The sequence below is a fragment of the Orcinus orca genome, chromosome 2, assembly GCF_937001465.1.
Source record: "Orcinus orca chromosome 2, mOrcOrc1.1, whole genome shotgun sequence".
NCBI lineage: Eukaryota > Metazoa > Chordata > Mammalia > Artiodactyla > Delphinidae > Orcinus > Orcinus orca.
The window spans coordinates 201,715,435-201,736,538 of NC_064560.1; the positions used below are offsets into that span (position 1 = coordinate 201,715,435).

The 21,104-nt window shown below is 44.1% G+C and overlaps 4 gene segments (V, D, J or C); all 4 read right to left on the minus strand.

Moving 5' to 3' along the window:
- LOC105748033 (immunoglobulin gamma-1 heavy chain-like) overlaps positions 1–5,111 on the minus strand; it is a 201,023-nt gene extending 195,912 nt beyond the window's left edge. Inside the window, 2 exon segments of the C gene segment in view lie at positions 4,634–4,946; positions 5,051–5,111. Of these exon segments, the coding sequence occupies positions 4,634–4,946; positions 5,051–5,096 (359 nt within the window).
- Positions 1–21,104, minus strand: part of LOC101277626 (Ig mu chain C region membrane-bound form-like) — a 296,190-nt gene that overhangs the window by 145,352 nt on the left and 129,734 nt on the right.
- The window catches only part of LOC101287043 (immunoglobulin heavy variable 4-38-2-like), a 195,574-nt gene that overhangs the window by 134,551 nt on the left and 39,919 nt on the right, over positions 1–21,104 (minus strand). The window contains 1 exon segment of the V gene segment in view: positions 12,635–12,942. Coding sequence covers positions 12,635–12,942 — 308 coding nt within the window.
- LOC117200138 (immunoglobulin heavy variable 3-23-like) overlaps positions 1–21,104 on the minus strand; it is a 107,545-nt gene that overhangs the window by 39,946 nt on the left and 46,495 nt on the right.

The window sequence follows — 21,104 nt, forward strand, 5'->3', positions numbered from 1 at the left end:
ACCTGTGGGTCTGGGGCAGGTCAGGTCTCCATCAGCCCAGTGATTTCACCTGTACACTGACTGATGTCGAGCCTGCCTTCTATGAGAAGATATTTACTGCATACTATTTCATGAACACAGTACTATACTTCTTCTACCTTTTGCAATAATATTTGCAGAGTAAATTAAATACTAAAGCATCTGTCTGCTTGAATGTCGATAATAGGAGAGCCGAACAAAGTAATATGGGCAAGAATCACAGGACAAGTCTGGACCCTGTTGTCAGGACCTGAATATCGAGCTCATACGCTGTGTGATAGGAGAATGGAAGGGATGGCATCTAAAACCTAGAACCAGGTGGGCCCATTATTCACCAGGTGGAAGAAGGGCCTGTATTTGTACAGATGCCCCAGCATCTGACCTGCCCTTCTTGAGCTGGTGGATTAGAGGAGATCCATCCAAATTCATGTTAACATAGAAGGATATATAGCAGGTGTCTTTATGCTTCAGTGGTTGAGGATGTGTTGTTAGGGTCCATTTAACGCTAGGAAAAATGTGTAAGGTCACCAGGACTAAAAAAATTTATTTTTCCTTTGTGGAGAAAATTGGAGGGAATTATGTCTGGATCATATGATAATGCTGGACGGAATATCCATTAGAGACACCCAGTGGGTGATAGGAAAAAAAGTGGGGAAATTTCAGTCATCTTGCTTTGCCAGTTACCAGTGATGATCACAACAAGAGGGCCTGACCATTGTGATAGGAGGGAGAAGGGCTGATGGTGGTGGCTTCATGGGGGCGACGTGGACAGGTCCTTCTGATGGTCTCTGTGTTTTCCCTTATGAAATCTTGATGGTATAAGCTCAGAATGAGGTGTGGACTTCAGGAGCATTGAGACCAGATGGTTTAGGTCATTTTGTACCTTTGCTGGAATCATTGAGCAAAGAAGAAGCAGGAACTATACTTAGAAATCAGCAGCGTCCTCGTGTCATATTAGATTTTTTGCCTTAGATGTTACTGAATGTAGAGACATTCGCTGTCCTCACATTTCATCTTCTAGATCCACTTGGAATCCAGTTTCAAATGTAAGGGATGCAGATGAAACATTTATTATGAAACAATATGGTGTCTAAATTTTAAGAGGTATAATTAAAAATTTTGGAAATGTGTTACTGAAATTGTAATTGTCAAGCTCTTCTCTGGGGCAACATAAATTAAAATTAATAATAATAATTCAAGGAATTGATTTTGTTTTCAACCTTTGCTAAATCCATTGAATCACTCAAGTAACAATCATTCATAAACTCAGATCCATCACGGGTAAAATTTATTGTTAGGAAACGGTCAACCTTACTGATGAAATCTCACTCTCTCATCAAGGATCTGTGTCTCTGTGGACACGCAGCACAGTTCTCACCAGCAACACAGGAAGGATGGTACGTTGGTACATTTCTACTTTTCCAGAGTAGCATCTCTGAAGAAGTGCTTCCTCTGTTTACCTACTCCATCCTTGTGGTATCTGAAAGAGGCCTTTTAGTGTACTGTGACATGTTCCCACATGAAGTTCCCATGGCTTAGGAAGTGAATGTTTAACTTCACTTTTCATTGTAATAGAAACACAACAAGTAATAATTGAGAAGCAAAAAAAAAATACATTTAAAATTTACCCAAATGCAAGCTAGAGATTCGCAGAAAATATTTCCAAAAGACATATCTAGTATATGTGATTGTTATCTAATATGTACCAAGAAGCCTTAAACTCAACAATAAGAAAGAAACAAAAGGATTAAAAAATGGGCTAAAACCCTTAACAGACACCTGACCAAAAAGACAAAGAGTTTGCATATAAGGCTGTGGGAGAACATATGTCACAGGGAAGTGCCAATGAGAACAAGGACATATCCCTGAAAACTTACCAGAGTGGATCAGATCAGGACTCTGAGAACCTTAAACACCTGCAGGATGTGAAGCAGCAGGGGGTCCATTCACAGCTGGTGGGGATGCAGAACAGGGTGCACCTTGGGAGACATTTTGGGGGCTTCCTGCAAAACTAAACATACTCTTATCTGTGTTTCAGCAATAGTGCTCCTTTGTATGTATCTGAAAGACAGTAAGACTTTAGTCCAGAGAAAACCCTGCACACGATGCTCACTTAGCTTTATTCATATTTGCCACAATTTGGAAAAGACCAAGATGTCCTTTCATAGGGAATGACTAATAAACTGTGTACACCAGACAATGGACACTGAAATGTAACACCGATTTGGAAGAAATATCGAATGGTGAGATGGAAATGCACAAAAGAGATGCCAGAAAAACACACCTGGCAAGGTGATGTCAGCAGAGTGACAGTGGCCGTGAGAACTGAGGTTCCTAAGAGGTTGTACAGCGTGAGGCTGAACAGAAGACAACTTGGACATGTCAGGAGGGAAATCTCCTCCTCTGCCCCTCCTGAGTTCCTGAGGCTGGACTGATAACAAAATTGACAAAGACAGATTAACAGGAGAAAAAAAATTTAACCATGGGCATAGATGGGCCATAGAAATGGACCCAGAAGTGACCAAAGCAGGCAGCTTTTATATGTTTAGACAAAGATGCAATATTTGTGAGGAATTGTGAGGAAATGTATGCTTTTAGTGCTCAATTAGTGAAGAACCTGAGCAGGGTTTGGGCTGGCGGAGTCATTAAAGAAGGAGCAAGATTTGTTCATCGGGACTTCCAGGCCTGAATTCCCATCCCTGGTGATAAGATGTCCCTCTGCAATGGAAAGCAGGGTCCGGCTGCTCGGTGCTGAAAGGCCAATAAAGAGGCAAAGTTGGTGAAAGGAAAGTTTGCTTTATTTTGGCTGCCTGCACCCGGGGGTGGGGGACTGACTTCTCTCCAAAGGCCACCCCGCACTGAGCGTCTGTGGGAAAGGGCTTTAATAGGCGGAAGGAGGGGCTACGGGCAGAAACGGCAGAGTCAGCTGTGACAGTCATCTTGCAGTTGGTCATGTGGTGATCAGCCTCATGTTGATTGTTTTAAGTAGAGTTAATCTTCAGGTCCAGGATCGGTTTGTTCCCATTTCTTTGAGGCCAGTTCTTGCAATTGTGGCAGCTTATGTCATGGCTACAGTCTGGTCATCATGCAGTTAACTTCTTCCTCCTGGTGGGAGGTTCAGTATCTATAAGACGGCTCAGGGGACATGGACAAGAATATTATCTGCAGCCCTTGAGGAGGAACTAAAGGTCCTTTATTTGCTGAATGACCAAACTATTATTATTTAGTCTTACTGGAGAGTTTTCCTTTCTTTCTGCATTTGCTCACTTCTCTGATTAAACTTATTCTTTGGCTAAATTGTTTCTACAGAAAAAGGCAGGTGGAGAGCACGAGGTGAAGGACCGTTTCACTTCCACACCGAAATGAGGGAGAGCACCTTTCACATGGGAGGTTTATTTCTCGTTTCAGGGTGACTTGGAGGAAATTCAGAGTGTCACTGTAGTGGGTCTTACGTCTTACGTCACTTGGAGTCTTACATCACTTGGAGGCATATTTAGGGGTGGCCTACCCTGGACCCCAACACTCAGGGCCTTTTTTATTATTTTGTTTCTACATATGCACACCAAACATGTGATGTAGGTGTCGGTTTACCTGCATCTTACAGATGTGAAGCTAAAGTGCAGCCTGGACTTGGCAGGTGATGTGCTGGAGAGCACACATCAGGACACAGCGAGGCCTCCTGTCCAGGCCTGGGCATCTCCACCCTGGTTATGTTCGCTCCTGCAGGGGTTCCTGGACGGAGGTGGGCCTGCATAGTGAGGCTGCAGGACTCTTCCTGGAAGGAGAAGCTGTGGGACTTTCCTGCATTTTAGTGCTCACGTAAGATGCTGTGGTGAAGAAAGGAGAATAGATTTGTTTTCAGCAGCTTGTGAAAATTCATGTTATTATCCACCTGACTGTAAACTTTCCCTACCAACTACATATGTGTCTATTGGTAATAGCTGTGACGGTGAATATTTCACATAAAATAAACTGCACAGTAGAAGAGGATGCAGGTGTTATATAAGCATATAGGGATTCTATATAGCAAGGAGCACATGTAGAAACACCCCCACCCACGTCCCCTCTAACTGGCATCTTTCCCAGCGACCCCCTGAGGATCCGGGCCTGCTAAGCGCATTTATGCTTCTCATGCAAGAGGTTAGCAGCAAGTCAACAGCCAGCATCCTGGCAGGGACAGCTGGTCTACAGTAGGGCAGGGCTGAGATATCACAATGAGGAAGGAAGAATATGTTTAACTGTTTATACATCCGCTGGGATAGTTTTGAAACGGGTCAATTTAGACAAGAATTAGACAAGGGAAAACCTGAATATATAGCTTTGAGTCTCGGACTTTCATATATGACATTTTTCCCCGAAATTTGAAAAGGCTTTCTAATTCAGAGACTGAATGTGTAAGTCAAGAACCATGGAGGAATACAGAGAGGTTCCCCAGGGAAAACTCCTATATGGAGAGGAAACCCCAGACCCTTAGAGGAAAGCAGCCCTTAACTACCATCTGCACCTGCTCCTGGGGCTGAAACACCCAGTTGTATGTCCTGAGTTCCCCCTGCATCCCCCCTCCTGTCTCCCTGCAAGGAGGTTTGTGTCTGGACTCACACTGACTTCCCCTCACTGTGTATCTTTCGCACAGTAATACACGGCCGTGTCCTCAGATCTCAGGCTGTTCATTTGCAGATACAGCGTGTTCTTGGAGTTGTCTCTGGAGATGGTGAATCGGCCCTTCACAGCGTCTGCATAGTATGTGCTACCACCATCCCAACTAATAACTGAGATCCACTCCAGCCCCTTCCCTGGAGCTTGGCGGACCCAGCTCATGGCATAATCATCAAAAGTAAATCCAGAGGCGGCACAGGAAAGTCTCAGAGACGCCCCAGGCTTCACCAAGCCTCCCCCAGACTCCACCAGCTGCACCTCACACTGCACACCTGCAAACACAGAGACATCCTGGTCAGGAGATTGTCACACATCCACTGATTCCCTCACTCATATCCATTCACATCCTCAGTATCTCTTGCTCTCCATAAATTACCTTGTAAAATAGCCACAAGGACAACCCAGCTCAGCCCAAAGTCCATGGTGAGTGTTCTGTCCGGATCCCGAATTGGGCACGTGGAAATCCCGGGCTGGAGCTCCTCTCCCAGAGCTGCAGGGTCAGGGCTGGGGTTGCTTTATATCAGCAGAGGAAGGACCCTATTTGCATGACCTTGTAGTATATAAGAGGCTATGTCGTTGAATGTCTTCAGAAAGGGCAGGGTCTCAGAGCAGGTGTGAGAGTCTTGGATTTTGTGGTGTTGATAGCCACTGGGAAATATAACTTTCATTGTGTGATTGTTCCAGAGTAAACCCTTAGGACCCATATGTCATTTTACATATGCAATCACATCCCGTCATGTAGCTGTCATTGTTACCCTCATGTTAGAGGTGTAAACTACACCCAGAGGAATGGAGGGTGTGTGTAGTGTCCAAGGAGAAACATGGGGTGACCGTTAGATCCAGCATCTGCTCCTGAGCTCTGGGCCAGGCTGCTCCCTGGAACCTACTAGAGGACAGAGTTGGAGTTTCTGGGTGAGGTTTGCAGATCCCCCTCCTGTAATGAAGTCATGATGACTTTGCTCTCTTCTTGTGTTTACCTAAAATATATGGAGGTGGTCAGCGTTGATGAGAAGTATTTTCAAGAGTCTCTTATGTTTCAGTATCTTCCCTTCACTCCTTCCCTCCCATGTCATGCATTCCTTTATTTGTAATTACTTTAATGAGGTTCTTGACATGTAACAAAGTGCACACACTCAGAATGAACACTGTGATGAATACTGACGGAGGCATAAGCATTATCAGGAGAGAACAAATCAATTCCTCTCATTATTTTCAGTAGTTTCTGGGTTTCCTCCTTCCTGTCCCTTGTTGTCTTCCATCCTGTCCCCACATCACCGTTGATCTTCCCTTGTTACTTCAGGTTACTTCTCATTTTCTAGAATTTATAAAACTGTGAACATAACATAAGTTCAAAACAAAAAAATATATATATTTTTTTGTCATGGCTTATTTTACTCAGCACAAATATTTGTGAATACTCTCATGTTTTCGTGTGTATCAAGAATCCTTGGTTTTAATAACAGGTTGCATTTCAAGAATGATCATAGCACGATTGGCTTATTTATTAAGCTGATGTGTGATATTGGAACTCTTTCCAGTTTCTGGGTGTTACAATAAAGCTGATACTCGTCTTGGAGACGCAGAGAGATGAGAAGCTGAGAAAATGCTTCTTATTTAGTGTTCTTAAAACAGCCTCAAAATGGGGCAAGTTGCACATTATCAAAATCTCACCAATATATCAGATAATTATAGAACTAAGACAGCAACAAATTTAAATCTTGGAGAGAGACAAATGCTCACAGAATAACAAAGAATAAAATGTTAATCTTGACATAGGCTGCTGAATGGAATAAAAACTACTACAAGATTGAACTAGAAATGGATGCCTTGAGGTCCAGTATGGTTAGGGTGTAATAGTGTTCCAACGTCTCCTAACTACCTCGCCAGTGTCAGCGTGGTCCTGCTAAAGTGTGAGTCAGATGGTGTTACCTGTCTATCCACACAGGTGTGTCTTCCTACCTGGGACAGCCCAGGATTCCTGCCTGAGCTCTTAGGTCCTTCTGCATCCTGGGGAGGAGGACCTTGGCCCTGGACTTGGATCTGCACTGTTTCATAGCATCTCCGCTCACAGTGCGACCTTTGTCCCCTCATCCAGTCCCACTGTGCCATATACTTACCACATATGAAATAGGATCACATGGGGGAATGAATAATTATGTTCCAGGTGCTGAATGACGGACAAAACCCTGCCACAACCCCTGACAGTTTACACTGACAGCAGCTCTTTATTTTGTTCACTGTCTCTGCTTAGGGAGGGCCTGGAGGAGAAGCCCACCCTGCCCGATGCAGGGTCGCTGTGCAAGGCTCAAGTTCAGCTACAGGATCTGCTCCTATGATGCACACTCACATGTAAGGGAGGGTGACCCTGACTGTAGGCTGGGGGCTCAGCTGGGTCTGAGGGCTGGGCCTTGGGTCCACCTCGTGTGGACGTTGCTTGGGTTCTGACTTCCTTTCAGCACGATATTGGGTCAGCTGAGTGGTCTCTGCATCAGAGCCCTTCCTCCGCGCGGTCACTTACACACATAGACAGAGCGTAATGTAAGATCCCAGGAGTCATGCTCATAATATTTACATAAGTGTGTTGATACTTAGAGCTCCATCATCGACTGTACATGAATTATTGTGGTCTCTTTATTTACAATTGAGAAAAATTGGAAGCCACAAATACGTTCTTCCAAAAATTAGTACATAAACAATGCGTGACGTATCCATGCTGTGGAATTGTATTCAGCAATTTAAATATTAAACTATTATACCATGAAACGACATGAGGGAATCTTAAATGCATATTGCTAATTAAAAAATCAGTCTGAAGACGTTCAATTTCACCTATTTCACATTTGGGAAAACGCAAGTCTATATATAAGCCAATCAGATGAGCATTTAGCAGGAATTTGGGAGAAGGTTTTTGGTAAGTGAAACATGGGCAATATTTAAGGATGGTGAAATTCTTCTCAATGAAATTGCAGTAGTGGAATCATTGCACTATGAATTTGTCAAAATATATACAGTAATAGGAGAACCTTTTTAATATAAATATAAATTTCATTTAGAAGTTCAGAGAATGAAGGATGGAACGATGCACACTGTAAAGATGATAGCTAATATCATAGTGAATCTATGAATTAACATGGCTGGAGAAGGTGGGAAAGTAGGTTTTGACCTAAGTGACTTTGGAAATGAGTGGAGTCTGAAGGCTAAGTTCTAAGCCACTGCACGTAAGCACTAGAGCCTGGTGGATAACGGTATTTCCATCAGGAGTCAGGCTAAGCATTCAGTTACTACTGTGCATGTGGAATTGAACAATTAGTAGCTGGATGGCATCGGTGGAGACAGGTTTCTTACTGTTGGATGGAAAGTAACAGACAAGCAAGGTGGAAAGTCTAGATTCAACCATGTGATGTTGCTCTAGGATTGGAGATGTAAGAATTGTCTCACATTTACCTTAACACAGGTCAGAAGGTGAGATACAGAGCTAGTTGCAGACGTGTGTGTGTATCCATGGGGTAGTGCACACAGATATATTTCCAAGGTCTTTTAGCTTATAGGGTCTAGAGCCAATGCTCCCAGTAGACAGGACACCAGCATTAGTATCCTAATACCCAATCTTCTGATTCCTATTACTATTCTCCAGAAAAGGATCCACAACTCAGCTGAGGCATGGCTAATTCTAGGGCCAGAGAAGAGAATACACATGATTGTCCTGCAGATTCTTGTAGCACCAGAAAGTGAGGAAATCTTCACACAAATGGATGGGTGCTCGTAGAGAGGATACAGGAGACAATCTGAAAGAGCTCCCCGTGGCTGACAAGTGGTCACAATTACAGAAGCAAAGAAAATGCCTTAGTATATTACCTCAACACCTGGTATGAAACAAATACCTTGATTCATACTTATATAAAGAGATTGAATAAATATATCTAATGGGGAAGGTAGGATAAATGTCCCTTAAGGAATAACTTCAGGTACCTCATGATGGTCATCCTCCCTTCAAGAAGGTGAACTTAACCCTTCATCCCTGAAAGTGGCCTGGAGTATGGACATGGCAGAAATTATGGGTGCCCTTGAGTTACATGATGAATTTTTAGATATAATACACCAAACATCATTCATCATATAAATTTGTAATTATTCAGTATCCATTAAAAATTCTGTTCTGAAGACAACAATAGCTATAGTAAAAATAACTTCACTGATAAGGGAATTAGGCACAGACTTGGAGAATGTGCTTTCTAGTATCATATTCATATGGACTTGTATCATGAATATACAGCAAATTAACAGCTCAACAACAGCAACAAATAATGAAGATAATGTACACAGTGCCAGTGATCTGAAGATACTTATACATAGAAGAGATAAAGGTTTTAAAAGGATTCTTCATTAAGGAAACATAAAATAACACGATGTTGAAATACTGCTACTCACTTATTACAACAGTTAAAACACAAAATAAAAAAAATTTAAGTATTGGGGATGATGTAGAGCAAAAGGCCCCTCATCCGCTTGCTGGAAGGATGCCAGTGGCCGCCAATCGGAATATATTTGTCAATTTCTCAGAGAGAAAACCAGACACTCACCATGGGATCGAGGAGTGAGCTAGAAAAGTATTTACAAAAGATTTAAAAATATTTACGTTAATACAAATAACTTCATACGGGTTCTTGTATCATCTTTACACCTTCGAGCCTTTACCACTCCCTAAATATGGGTTATGTAGTCAGTTTTTATGGTTATTTTCCATACGATTAGATATACTTGTTTCTGTTCCCTTTTATCTATCTCTCTGTTTTATCTAATTATCTATTTTCAAACTCCACACTAGATAAAAAGGTATAGGAAACACAGTCCACATATTACAGCCCAGACTGTGTCTCGACATTTCAAAATGTCCTATGAGGAGAAAATGACTGCAGTGCTGTATGGACATCAATTTCCGAATATCAACATGACTCATTCTATTCAAGTGAAAGGCATTGCATCAGACAGGACTGGAGAGATTGTCAGGATGAGAGGAATTGGAAATCCATCTGATGCTGGAAAGCAGATTTAAAGTTCAACAGTAAAAATTATTTATGTCATTAAACGATTAAGAACTTGACAACTAATAACAGAAAGTAGTGACCTAACCTTCAAATAAAGGTGTCATGGAGAAATATTTCTGTGCAGCTCTTCCAAAGATAGATGGGGAAAGACAGACAAGCCTGACTCCATGAAAAAGTCTCAAGATTAGAGACAAAGAAGTTCCCTGGAATCATTGTGGATGAGGCTTCCGGGGTGGCAATGATCCAGTGGAGAAACCACAGCTTCTGAGAGAAAATCCCTCCATCCCAACCTCTGCACCTGCCCTGAAATGGGTCCTCTTGTTTCCAGATGACCCTGAACGTCCCCTGGTGGTTGGAACGACCCCTGCAGGGAGGGTCGTGTCTGGACTCCCCCTGACTTCTCACTGAACCAACTGGGACTGTAACACAGGGCTGTGTCCTAGGTCATCACGGAGCTGAGCTGCAGAGAAAACTGAATTTGTGAGGTGTCTCTGGAGGTGGAGAGTCATTTCTGGAGAGACATCTTGTATGCTGTGCTATTCCCAGAACCAAAGCACCCCAGTCACCTCAGCCCTTTCCCTGGGGGTTGAGGGATCCAGTCCCAGCAGCCAGCACTGTTTGTGATGGAGAATCCAGAGACTGAGCGGGTAGGGGAGAGGGTCTCCAATAGTCCTGGGCCCGATTCCTGCACCAGCACCTGGGACATGACACCTGGCGAAGGAGAAACAAGGAGACACCCAGTTCACAGATGTCACCCCATAACTCCACGTTCCTCAGACCCAGGAGATGCTCACAGCTGAGGGATGCCCGCAAGAGGAGGAATGACGAGAAGATTTCCATGTTCATTTTGATTAATGCTTTGACTTTCACAGAGTTATGTCAGTGAAGATAGAGCACTGACTCTGAGTAGCACAGGTGCTGTGCTTTCCCCTTGAGCCTGGGTGTGATGTGCAGGTGGAAGCATGATTCCATATAAAGATGGTCACGGCTGGTCCTTCTCTAGGGCTGTGGAGGAGGGTGCTGGCTGAGATCCAGGGTGGACACCGCTTCATGTCACCTCTGAAGAATGGGTGATGATTCTTTTCCAGTACGATACTTACATTTCCATATATGTCTATCTGCGTCTATATTACAGGTGTACTAGTTGGCTAGTGTGGCCATTACAGAATAACAGACTGGGTGGATTAAACAACAGCAATGGATTCCTCTCAGGCCTGGAGGCAAGAAGTCGAAGGTCACGGTGTCAGCAGGTTTGGGTCCTTCTCAGGCCTTTCTCCTTTGCTTGCAGATGGACGTTTTCTCACTGAGTCCTCAGATGGTCTTTTCTCTGTGTGTCTGTGTGCATCCCTGGTTTACTTGTGTGTTCATTATTCCTCTTCTTAAGTGTGACAAAGACCCCTGACCACCCCTTAGCCAACAGGATCCTTCTAATTCTCTTCTCAACTAGTCTTGACCTGTGGGCTTCTGTGTTTATATGTGCATGGCCAGGTTTTGTCAAGAGCCCTGCTAAGTGAGAATTATGAGAACCCCCTACCCTTGAACTCTGATCACCCGCAGTATTTGATCAAAGCCATCAAACCTCCTATCACCCACATGGTATCTGATCACCCTGGTCTCCCTTTAGCAAGAATCCTTTTGAGTCTATGTAACCAGAATCCCCTTAGCTTGTATTTCTTCTGTGAATAATTTCCAGTGCACTCCACCCCACCGTCTTCTTGGTCATAAGCCCCCACTTGCCAGGCTGTATTTGGAATTAAGGCAAGTTTCCAAGGCTGCATCCCATATGCAGCAGCGAGTTTTGTCTTCAGGTTTTGGGTGAGCTGCATATTGGAGACATGAGTATCATTTCACCACCCATGGCCATATAACGCATGCCTGAATGAAGCTGATGTCTCATGTATATTTTCCCTAAGTCCACTCACAGCCATTTGTGCGTAGGGACACTAGACTTTCCTCAGCCCTATGCCTGGGACTACTTTAAACAATCGCCAAGAATCACAGAAATGTGAAAAGCATGGCACTAATTTGAGCCCAGAAAGTGCTCAATTACAGGATGGGAATTGAAACAAGAAAAGGGAGCATCACCTTGACTGACCACCACTGGGAATGTGTGTGTGTGTGTGTGTGTGTGTGTGTGTCTGTGTGTGTGTGTGTTTGTGTGTGTATGAGTGTGTTGGGTGATTCACACAACTGGCCACATTGTAAATGTCCGTGATGACCAGAAAATGACAGTATTTATTTTGGGGTGCTCATAAAAGCTAGAAGTAGGTGAATTTGCAGATATTCAATCTGTGAATAACGAGGATAATTGCATGTGCAGTATTGGAGCACTCTGGCGTTAGAGTCTATAACACTGCCTGCTGCAGAATTCAAAATGTTTGTGCAGGTTGCTTGAAAGCAGGACGGTGTGTCTCTCCTTCCACATCTACAAAAGCAAAACAATTAATACTGTTTAAAAGTCTCATGTGCACTCTCAGGATATTTACATGTTTCACGAACTTCAGGCTGAAATTGAAAATTATGGTGAGCCGCAGGGTTGTTCTGAGCTCCTTTGAGAAAAAGGTAAATAAAGAAATGAAAAACAACCTTAATTCTTGAGTATTAAATGTGTCTGTGCATATGAATATATATATACACAACTATAATAAAAATTAAGCAAATATATACATGCACACAAATTTTCTAGACACTTCATAATCCACAGCAATGAAACATTAGATACAGAACAGGGTCTCTGGTGGAGCTCCTGGGCAGGAATAGGAAAGCACAGGTTCTAACAAGAATTCCCTCCCAGCCCCTATCTGCAGCTGCCCCAGGCCTCAGCCCTGTACTTGGTGGGTCCTGTGCGACCCCTGGTGGTAACGGGCCTCCGTGCAGGGAGGTTTGTGTCTGGGCTCACACTGACTTCCCCTCACTGTGTCTCTTGCACAGTAATACACGGCTGTGTCCTCAGTTGTCAGGCTGCTCAGCGATAAGTAGACTTGGCTCTTGGAGGTGTCCCTGGTGATGCTGAGCCGGGACTTAAGAGTTGGGTTATAATATGTGTCTCCATCATTCCACATGTTACCAACCCACTCCAGCCCCTTTCCTGGAGGCTGTCGGACCCAGGCTACACCATAGCTGGTTAATGAGAATCCAGAGACAGTGCAGGTGAGGGAGAGGGTCTGTGAGGGCTTCACCAGGCTGGGTCCCGACTCCTGCAGCTGCACCTGGGACAGGGCACCTGTGGACAGAGAGAAACACGGTGACTCATGGGCTCAGATGCAGCTTCCCCATGTGTTCACGTCTGAATCCCTGAGAAACTCACCTCTGGGAGCTGACACCAGGAAGAGGAAGAACCACAGTGGATTCATCTTCTTGCAGATGAGATTCCTGAAGCCCAGAAATTCTCTTCAAGCATGAGGAGAAACCCGAATTTAAGTGAACAGGTACTTTGTTTTTAACTTGTGACATAAGGGGATGTTTGCATATGGGAGGGACCAGTCTATAAAAAGCAGAAGGTAGTGAAGGGAGGTCCCAGTCTCTGGGGCTCCACCTGAGGAGGGTGCTGACTGTGCCTTCAGAGAACTCAGCCCCCACCTGGGGTCCCCTCCCTATGCCTGGGGGACTCTGTGTCCAGGAATGAAATGATGCTGAAGGGCTAGTCAGGAAGTCAGCTGTGCTCAAGGATTAACGGCAGATTTGGGGAGTAGACTTTAATCCCATGGATGTCTATATTTCACATAAATACCCATCACACATTCAGGGTCCTCCAAGATGTCAGACACAGACTCTTGTTTTTTCCTTTCTGCATTACCTCAAGTTTATTTCCTGGATGCACAAGTACTTGAGACAAACCATACATGTAATAATGACATTGAATTCAGACAAAGTCAGGTAAAATTTAATGTTTATCATAATTCACAACGGATTTCGTGTTTCGCTTAATTTGGGTGAACATTTCTTCACCTGAAACAGTTTAAATATTATCAAGAGTTGCTCTGGAGGTGGATTTACTCTTAACAACTAAACACACCGTGTGTTTTGTGGACAAGGTAGTCATTCTTGCTGAGATGGTCATGGATCCCAGCACTGCTGACGTGGCCAGTAGCCTGACTTGCCTGTTTCCTGTGCACAACTGAGTGTCTTGAGGAACACCGCGAGCTTCAGGGCTCCTTCCTTGCGGGTGGACATTGAGGAATCCCCAGGGCTAGCAAGGGGTAAGAACAGACAGCTCCTGGAAGCCCCTCAGGACTCCAACCTGCTGGGCAGGTGACCTGGTCACAGTGCACAGACTCACTCCTTCTAGAAGTGTTCATTTCTAACTCTGTCACAGCCAGTGACACTAGAGGTCAGGGAACACAGTTCCCACTGCACTGGGTGAGAGAACATGCATGATTCTTAGAAGTAAACCTTCACAGTGATTGGCTTGCAGAGTATGAGGGTATCATGGTCAGAGGAAAGCTCCCACTTCAAGAAGCAGGTTCCCTTAAAAAGTCCACGTGAGAGCAGCTCTCCAGAGTCCCTGGGTCAGTGAGTCCTGGGACTGTGCCTGAGGTCATTTAAGTAAATGGTGCTGGAGAGCAGAGCACAGCTCCATCGCATCTCGCTGTGGGTACTGAGGATGTGGCCTCACCATCTGCATTTCAGTCTGCAAGGATGCAAATTCGGGATCACGATGGTAATGGGATGTCTGAACTTTATAGTGGGGTTGCCAGGGGTGTTGGATGTTGACATGAGTGTCATCAGTGATGTTACTTCTGCTGGGAACCAGAAAGACCAATGTGAGTCCCCATCTCTGGCTGACACCCTGTACATGTAGCCCTGGCTCCACTCCTGCCCTGAGAGGTCACACCTGTGGGTCTGGGGCAGGTCAGGTCTCCCACAGCCCAGTGATTTCACCTGTACACTGACTGATGTTGAGCCTGCTGCCTGTGAGAAGATATTTACTCCATACTATTTCCTGAACGCAGTACGATACTTCTTCTAGCTTTTCCAATAATATTTGCAGAGTAAATTAAATACTAAATAATCTGCCTGCTTGAATGTTGATAATAGGAGAGCCAACCACAGTGATATGGGCAAGAATCACAGGACAAGTCTGGACCCTGTTGTCAGGACCTGAAATTTGAGCTGATACGCTGTGGGGTAGGGGAGCAGAAGGGATGGCATCTAAAACCTAGAACCAGGTGGGCCCATTATTCACCAGATGGACGAAGGTCCTGCATTTATACAGATGCCCCAGCGTCTGACCTGCCCTTCTTGAGCTGGTGGATTAGAGGAGATCCAGCCAAATTCATGTTAACATAGAAGGATATATAGCAGGTGTTTTATGTTTCAGTGGGTGGAGATGTGTCGTTAGGGTCGATTTATCCCTAGGAAAAATGTGTTAGGTCACAAGAACTAAAAAAAGTTATTTTTCCTTTGTGGAGATAATTGGGGTCCATTAAGTCTAGAGACCAGATCATATGATAATGCTGGAGGGAATATCCATTAGAGATGCCCAGTGGGTGATGGGAAAAAGAAATGGGGAGATTTCACTCATCTGGCTTTGAAGGTTACCAGTGATGGTCACAGCAAGAAGGCCTGACCTTGTGATAGGAGGGAGAAGGGCTGGTGGTGGTGGGTTCATGGGGACCACTTGGACAGGTCCTCTGATGGTCTCTGTGTTTTCCCTTGTAAAATCTTGAGAGTATAAGCTCAGAATGAGGTGTGGGCTTCAGGAATATTGAGGACAGATGGTTTAGGTCATTTAGAATGTTTGCTGGAATCGCTGATAAAAGAAGAAGCAGGTGCTATACTTGGAAATCAGCAATGCCGTCATGTGATATTAAATTAGTTGTCTTAGATGTTACTGACTGTAGAGACATTCGCAATCCTCACATTTCATCTTCTAGGTCCACTTGGAATCCAGTTTCAAATGTGAGGGATTTAATGAAACATTTATTATGAAACAACAAGGTATCTAAAATTTAAGAAGTATAAGTCAAAGTAATGGAAATGTGTTACTGAAATTGTGATTGTCAAATTCTTCTCTGGGGCAACATAAATTAAAATTAATAATAATAATTCAAGGTATTGATTTTGTTTCAACCATTGCTAAATCCATTGAGTCATTCAAGTTACAATCATTCATAAACTGAGATCCATCACGGATAAAATTTATTGTTAGACAATGGTCATTCTAACTGATGAAATCTCACTCTCTCATCAAGGATCTGTGTCTCTGTGGACACGCAGCACAGTTCTCACCAGCAACACAGGAAGGAGGGTACGTTGGTACATTTCTACTTTTTCAGAAAAGCATCTCTGACGAAGTCCCCCCTCTGTTTACCCATTCCATCCCTGTAGTATCTGAAAGAGGTTTTGAGTGTACTGTGACATGTTCCCACATGAAGTTCCCATGGCTTAGGAAGTGAAAGTTTAACTTCACTTTTCATTGTAATAGAAACACAACAGGTAATAATTGAGAAGCAAAAAGAAATACATTTAAAATTTATCCAGAGGCAAACTACAGATTGGCAGAAAATATTTACAAAAGACATATCTAGTATATCTGATTGTTATCTAATATGTACCAAGAAGCCTTAAACTCAACCATAAGAAAGAAACCAAAGGATTAAAAAGTGGGCTAAAATCCTTAACAGACACCTGACCAAAAAGACAAAGAGTTTGCAAATAAGGCTGTGGGAGAACATATGTCACAGGGAAGTGCCAATGAGAACAAGGACATATCCCTGAAAACTTACCAGAGTGGATCAGATCAGGACTCTGAGAACCTTAAACACCTGCAGGATGTGAAGCAGCAGGGGGTCCATTCACAGCTGGTGGGGATGCAGAACAGGGTGCACCTTGGGAGACATTTTGCATGCTTCCTGCAATACTAAACATACCCATATCTATGTTTCAGCAGCAGTAGTGCTCCTTGGTATGTATCTGAAAGACAATAAGATTTTAGTCCAGAGAAAACCCTGCACGCGATACTTTCTTAGCTTTATTCATATTTGCCACAATTTGGAAAAGACCAAGATGTCCTTTCATAGGGTATGACTAATAAACTGTGTACATCCAGACAATGGACACTGAAATGTCACACCGATTTGGAAGAAATATCGAATGGTGAGATGGAAATGCAGAAAAGAGATGCCAGAAGAACACACCTGGCAAGGTGATGTCAGCAGAGTGACAGTGGCCGTGAGAACTGAGGTTCCTAAGAGGTTGTACAGCGTGAGGCTGAACAGAAGACAACTTGGATTTGTCAGGAGGGAAATCTCTTCCTCTGCCCCTCTTGAGTTCCTGAGGCTGCACTGATAATAAAACTAGCAAAGACAGATTAACAGGAGAAAAGAAAACCATTTTAACCATAGGCATGGACGTGCCATAGAAATGGACCCAGAAGGGACCAAAGCAGGCAGCTTTTATATATTTAGACAAAGATGCAATATTTGTGAGGAATTGGTAGAAGGAGGAAATGTATGCTTTTGGTGCTCAATTAGTGAAGAACCTAAGCAGAGTATGGGGGTGGCTAGTGCATTAAAAAAAGAATAAGTTTTGTTCATAGAGGTTTCCAGGCCTGAATTCCCCATCCCTGGTGATAAGAGTGTCCCTCTGCAAAGGAAAGCAGGGTCCGGCTGCTCGGTCCTGAAAAGCCAATAAAGAGGCAAAGCTGGTGAAAGGAAAGTTTGCTTTATTTTGGCTGCCTGCACCCGGGGGTGGGGGACTGACTTCTCTCCAAAGGCCACCCCGCACTGAGCATCTGTGGGAAAGGGCTTTTATAGGCGGAAGGAGGGGCTACGGGCAGAAACGGCAGAGTCAGCTGTGACAGTCATCTTGCAGTTGGTCATGTGGTGGTCTGATCAGCCTCCTCTTGATTGTTTTAAGTAGAGTTAATCTTCAGGTCCAGGGTCGGTTTGTTCCCGTTTCTTTGAGGCCAGTTCTTGCAATTGTGGCAGCTTATGTCATGGCTACAGTCTGGTCATCATGGAGTTAACGTCTTCCTCCTGGTGGGAGTTTCAGTATCTATAAGACGGCTCATGGGACATGGACAAGAATATTATCTGCAGCCCTTGAGGAGGAACTAAAGGTCCTTGATTTGCTGAATGACCAAACTATTATTATTTAGTCTTATTGGAGAGTTTTCCTTTCTTTCTGCATTTGCTCACTTCTCAGATTAAACTTATTCTTTGGCTAAATTGTTTCTACAGAAAAAAGGCAGGTGGAGAGCACGAGGTGAAGGACCATTTCACTTCCACACCTAAATGGGGGAGAGCACTTTTCACATGGGAGGTTTATTTCTCGTTTCAGGGTGACTTGGAGGAAATTCAGAGTGTCCCTGTAGTGCGCTCTGACTTAAGACACTTGGAGGCATATTTAGGGGTGGCCTACCCTGGACCCCAACACTCAGGGCCTCTTTTATTATTTTGTTTCTACATATGCACACCAAGCATGTGATGTAGGTGTCGGTTTACCTGCATCTTACAGATGTGAAGCTAAAGTGCAGCCTGGACTTGGCAGGTGATGTGCTGGAGAGCACACATCAGGACACAGCGAGGCCTCCTGTCCAGGCCTGGGCGTCTCCACCCTGGTTATGTTCACTCCTGCAGGGGTTCCTGGACGGAGGAGGGCCTGCATAGTGAGGCTGCAGGACTCTTCCTGGAAGGAGAAGCTGTGGGACTTTCCTGCATTTTAGTGCTCACGTAAGATGCTGTGGAGAAGAAAGGAGAATAGACCTGTTTTCAGCAGCTTGTGAAAATTCATGTTATTATCCACCTGACTGTAACCTTTCCCTACCAACTACATATGTGTCTATTGGTAATAGCTGTGACGGTGAATATTTCACATAAAATAAACTGCGCAGTAGAACAGGATGCAGGTATGATCTAAGCGTATAGGGATTTTATTGGGTCTGGAAGCAAGGAGCACATGTAGAAACACCCCCACCCACGTCCCCTCTAACTGGCATCTTTCCCAGCGACCCACTGAGGATCCGGGGCTGCTCAGCGCATTTATGCTTCTCATGCAAGAGGTTAGCAGCAAGTCAACAGCCAGGATCCTGGCAGGGACAGCTGGTCTACAGTAGGGCAGGGCTGAGATATCACAATGAGGAAGGAAGAATATGTTCAACTCTTTATACATCCGCTGGGATAGTTTTGAAACGGGTCAATTTAGACAAGATTTAGACAAGGGAAAACCTGAATATATAGCTTTGAGTCTCGGACTTTCATATATGACATTTTTCCCCGAAATTTGAAAAGCCTTTCTAATTCAGAGACTGAATGTGTAAGTCAAGAATCATGGATGAGTACAGAGAGGTTCCCCAGGGAAAACTGGTATATGGAGAGGAAACCCCAGACCCTTAGAGGAAAGCAGCCCTTAACTACCATCTGCACCTGCTCCTGGGGCTGAAACACCAAGTTGTATGTCCTGAGTGCCCCCTGCATCCCCCCTCCTGTCTCCCTGCAAGGAGGTTTGTGTCTGGGCTCACGCTGACTTCCCCTCACTGTGTATCTTTCGCACAGTAATACACGGCCGTGTCCTCAGATCTCAGGCTGTTCATTTGCAGATACAGCGTGTTCTTGGAGTTGTCTCTGGAGATGGTGAATCGGCCCTTCACAGAGTCTGCATAGTTTGTGTAACCACCACTACTACTAATAGCTGAGATCCACTCCAGCCCCTTCCCTGGAGCCTGGCGGACCCAGCTCATGGCAGAATCATCAAAAGTAAATCCAGAGGCGGCACAGGAAAGTCGCAGAGACGCCACAGGCTTCACCAAGCCTCCCCCAGACTCCACCAGCTGCACCTCACACTGGACACCTGCAAACACAGAGACATCCTGGTCAGGAGACTGTCACACATCCACTGATTCCCTCACTCACATCCACTCACATCCTCAGTGTCTCTTGCTCTCCATAAATTACCTTGTAAAATAGCCACAAGGACAACCCAGCTCAGCCCAAAGTCCATGGTGAGTGTTCTGTCCTGAACCCCGATGGGAGCACGTGGGAATCTGGGGCTGGAGCTCCTCTCCCAGAGCTGCAGGGTCAGGGCTGGGGCCGCTTTATATCAGCAGAGGAAGGACCCTATTTGCATGATCTTCTAGTATATAAGAGGCTACGTCGTTGAATGTCCTCAGAAAGGGCAGGGTCTCAGAGCAGGTGTGAGAGTCTTGGATTTTGTGGTGTTGATAGCAACTGGGAAATATAACTTTCATTGTGTGATTGTTCCAGAGTAAACCCTTAGGACCCATATGTCATCTTACATATGCACTCACATCCCGTCATGTAGCTGTCATTGTTACCCTCATGTTAGAGGTGTAAACTACACCCAGAGGAATGGAGGGTGTGTGTAGTGTCCAAGGAGAAACATGGGGTGACCGTTAGATCCAGCATCTGCAGCTGAGCTCTGGGCCAGGCTGCTCCCTGGAACCTACTAGAGGACAGAGTTGGAGTTTCTGGGTGAGGTTTGCAGATCCTCCTCCTGTAATGAGGTCATGATGACTTTGCTCTCTTGTCGTGTTTACCTAAAACATATGGAGAGGTTCAGGGTTGATGAGAAGTATTTTCAAGAGTCTCTTATGTTTCAGTATCTTCCCTTCACTCCTTCCCTCCCAAGTCATGCATTTCTTCATTTGTAATTACTTTAATGAGGTTCTTGACATGTAACAAAGCGCACACACTCAGAATGAACACTCTGATGAATACTGACAGAGGCATAAGCATTATCAGGAGAGAACAAATCAATTCCTCTCATTATTTTCAGTAGTTTCTGGGTTTCCTCTTTCCTGTCCCTTGTTATCTTCCATCCTGTCCCCACATTACCGTTGATCTTCCCTTGTTCCTTCTGGTTACTTTTCATTTTGTAGAATTTATAAAATTGGGAACATAATATAAGTTCAAAACAAAAAATATATATATATATATTTATTGTTATGGCTTATTTTAGTCAGCACAAATATTTGTGAATACTCTCATGTTTTTGTGTGTATCAAGAATCCTGGTTTTAATAACAGGTTGCATTTCAAGAATGATCATAGCATGATTGGCTTATTTATTAAGCTGATGTGTGATATTGGAACTCTTTCCAGTTTCTGGGTGTTACAATAAAGCTGATACTTGTCTTGGAGACGCAGAGAGATGAGAAGCTGAGAAAATGTTTCTTATTTAGTGTTCTTAAAACAGCCTCAAAATGGGGCAAGTTGCACATTATCAAAATCTCACCAATATATCAGATAACTATAGAACTAAGACAGCAACAAATTTAAATCTTGGAGAGAGACAAGTGCTCACAGAATACCAAAGACTAAGATTGTTAATCCTGCCATAGGCTGCTGAATGGAATAAAAACTACTACAAGATTAAACTAGAAATGGATGCCTTGAGGTCGAGTGTGGTTAGGGTGTAATAGTGT